A 3764-nucleotide genomic window follows, 5' to 3' on the forward strand; every position below is an offset into this window, starting at 1 on the left:
GGTTTTGGCCAAACCAGACAAAGCGGAAGGAAATACTTTACACTAAACAAAGTCAGTGTCGATTTTTGCATCATGTGCCCCTCATAGGCCGAGATATGATCATCGGAATCCGTCATTTTATAAGCGATTGTCAACATTTTAATCTTTTTCATAGGCTCTTGGAGTATGGTTTTTGAGAAGGGAGAAGAGAGAAGTGAAACTGGCACCCTGCGATGTCCAACATCATTCACTCTGCAAAAATCATAAACAGTTGCGGACAGGTTGTTTTAAACCAGGTCTTGGCCAAACCAGACAAAGTGGAAGGAAATACTTCACACCAAACAAAGTCAGTGTCAATTTTTGCAGCATGTGCCCCTCATATGCGGATATATGATCCTCGAAATCTGTCATTTTACAGGCGATTGTCGGCATTTTAATATTTTTCATAGGCTCTTGGAGTATGGTTTTTGAGAAGGGAGAAGAGAGAAGTGAAACCGGCACCCTACGATGTCCAACGTCATTCTCCCTCTATAATTGGACGACTATTGGATCTCATTATGATCATGACCTTCATCGTCATATCCCATCTGTTCGGTAGTGGTCTTTGAATAGTCCTCATGATCCAGATCGCCCTATCTCTGTTCACCCTCTCGACCACTAAGAAAAGATCGAATCATTCTAACAAGATTGTGTGGCATATTTAGGAGACGATTGCTGCTGGCACGATTGGTCTGAGACGTTTGACTCGCCATGGCTTGGAATACAAGCATCACTCTAGAGTTGCTCACAACTAAACATGTGATGCAGGGTCTCGAATATGTTAGGCTAAGGGGACTCAGTAGCTTCCTTGCCCTTATGTTTCGCCGATCTAGAGGAACCAACTACCGATTGCGGGGTGGAGGGCCTCCTTCGAGAATAGTATTGTTCTCATACGTTGTCGGCATGCCAAAGGACTTTTTACAGGCATTCAATGACTTTAGGATCCATGGGATTGGGTCGGTAAGCATGGTTGTGGCTAAAGACTCTTATGTAAGGTATAGTTCACCCCTCCTTCTAGCGTCATTTGTTCTGGTATCAAATAAGTGGGGTGGGAGTGAACCAGTATCTCTTTATCACGTGATTCGGTTTGATGACCTACAGTAAGTAACACGTAAACTAACCTTGGAGGTTGATCGAAGTAACGCATGTATGATGCCTAAGTTAGTAAATGTAAAGTCGGTAGCTCTCAAGTGCAGTATAATTATGATTGCAAATGTACCTTCTGATTCAGATCATGGGGTATTTGTAGGAGCCAGTAGTATCTCAAACTAGGTAGGACACTACTCCTATTGGCTGAATACAATTCTATCCTCTTCTTATACTTATCTTGAGTTCCAAAGGCCTTGCTAAGATAGTGGTGAATCAATCCCAGGCAAATTTGAAGATGCAATGGTCCAAGCGGCTAGCACCGATAAGGTGCCCGATAGGGACCGGTACAATAGGAATTCTGTATCATGTACTAGTAGTAGATCTAGGATTTGGAGTTTTGGGGTAGCGTAATTTTGCACTATAACTGGATACCCAGAAAAAGGACTAACTTAACTAAATTCAAGTGTTATAAAATCCTAATACGACTTCAAAATACTTTATAAAAAACTATTATCAGATTCCCCCAGAAAGAGAAGGGTAAATATATTCATCTAAACTATTACCAAGGACGTAATCTTATAAGTTATACAACTAACTTATATTAGATGAAAAAAGTGAGATATTTTAAGGAGAAAAACTATCGACACACAGTCACACATCTTTCACACTACCTCTGTGTGACTGCCAACTATCTCTCAACTCAAGCAGACAACATAACATCAATTAGCAGCGCCAGTATGGCAATCCGGAGCACCACCGCTGCACACGACACCTGCACCATACTACTACACTACCCACTACCTCGTACCAGTTTGATTTTTCATAGAGCAAGTGAGGAACACTAGTAGCGGCCACCGAAAGCTGACAGCGACAATGTTCATTCAGCCACTGAATTCCGCTTCATCTTTACGCTATCCCTTCATGTTTTTTAAAAAAAAATCAGGGGTAGCATGCGCTACCCTTGTGACCTAGTGGCTCCGCCACTAAAGTACATTCTTCCCCTGGTTATCCAGAGTTACCTATACGGTTTGATCATGACGGTCAATGGTGGTCCAGTTGGACCGGTGTGGAACTTGAACAGCCCCCATACAGGTTCAATTATATTAAAATATTAAACGAAATCGATCTCTAACATTTAAACTTAATTAAGCTAAAACCAAATCCCTTAGAGAATCAAACTTTTTACAAAACATACTATTATGACCGAAATATTTAAATAAATGCCACACTTTTGTAGAAAAAAAAACATGGATTCATTACACAATAAAATTCTCGTGCATTTTTGCATGGGTATAAAAATTAGTTTAGAGATAAACAAATCCGATTGTAGAGTAACTAAACTCTTACATAAAATTCAATATGACTCAATTATAAAACAATTAGCTCTCTATCATTGAAAGGTTATGATATTAGTTTTTCTCTATTTGATTGGAAAATTTACAATAAAATTACAATACCTAATAAAATAAAAATGATTTCTATTCCTTCCTAAAAGAAACTTAAACGCAAGTTAGAACTCTCTATATTAACATAACTATGAGATATAACTATGAATCTAAAGAGCTAAAACTTAATTATCAAGGAAGTATGTTCAGCCCCTAATATAGTTGTGGTTCCATATACGAAAATTAGGAGGAGATTAAAAAATAGAATTCTCCTAATTACATATGTAATAATTTATATTGTTTGAGAATATAAATTGAGATGGAAAAGGAAAATATAATCGGCTCTGACCCATCTGTAACTTATGAGTGCATAAAACAAATCCATCTTTCTTGCAGATGATGTTTCTCATTCTACGTAAATGTTACTTTCGCATAAATGTATAACCTAGTGTTGTTGAAGCTTGGGCTTGAATTTGTTTTCCTTGGCAACCTATCCTGTTTTTGTAATGCTAGCCGAAAAATATAGAGTTTTCCAAATATTACTTGTCTTCTAACCATGTTCGTGATGAGCGATAAAGATCATAAGGTGCCCACAAATGATCAATAGGACATGGCTTTCTTGAATCCAACCTTAGCCAAGGCTTCCCTTTTCCGCTCCAATGAAGTAAACTAATTGGTCCAGGATGAAGGCTCCTACATTTACCCTCAAAGTTGTCACCCCCAAGACCATGTTGGTTCCATCTATGATCAACTGCTTTAATATTTCCGGCAAAAATTAACAAAAATGGTGGCAATGATCCCAAATGATATATTCTCTTAAGCTTTTGTACAACCATCCATTCTTCTACCTTCTTGGTATATCCTTGTTTCTTCCATTTGTTGACATCTAATACCATAACACCAGTGTTAAAATAACAAGGCTTCCTTCCTTGAAATGTCTTTGACAATATATGATCCGACCAAAATGCATCTGTGAAATATGTTGTAAAATTTGCATGACAATATTCAGGTGCAGCAACTACTTTCTCACCCAAATTCACCTCCCATAATTTTGATATATCGTCCACCACAATGATGTCCGAATCCAAGTATATTACGCGGTTTACATCACATGGTAAAATATCAGCCAAATAAATCCTTGCATAATTAAGTGGTTGATCCAATGCTTGTCTTATAGATTTTGATATCTTTCCTCTTACACGATTAGAATCGAATCGATAGATTCTAAAATTTAGGTAAGGGAAGGTGGAAGCTATGCTTGTATATATCTCA

General features: G+C 38.0%; 1 protein-coding gene across 1 annotated transcript; it reads right to left on the bottom strand.

The window, feature by feature from the left end:
• Nucleotides 1–3031: 3031 nt before the first annotated feature.
• On the bottom strand, nt 3032–3757 carry LOC104884960 (probable galacturonosyltransferase-like 4; the record flags this gene model as incomplete). Its single annotated transcript, XM_057393698.1, has 1 exon — nt 3032–3757. A coding segment is annotated over one exon (726 nt), but the record flags the coding sequence as incomplete, so codon positions are not given.
• Nucleotides 3758–3764: the final 7 nt, after the last annotated feature.

This window comes from Beta vulgaris, chromosome 3 (assembly GCF_026745355.1).
Source record: "Beta vulgaris subsp. vulgaris cultivar EL10 chromosome 3, EL10.2, whole genome shotgun sequence".
NCBI classification, from domain to species: domain Eukaryota; kingdom Viridiplantae; phylum Streptophyta; class Magnoliopsida; order Caryophyllales; family Amaranthaceae; genus Beta; species Beta vulgaris.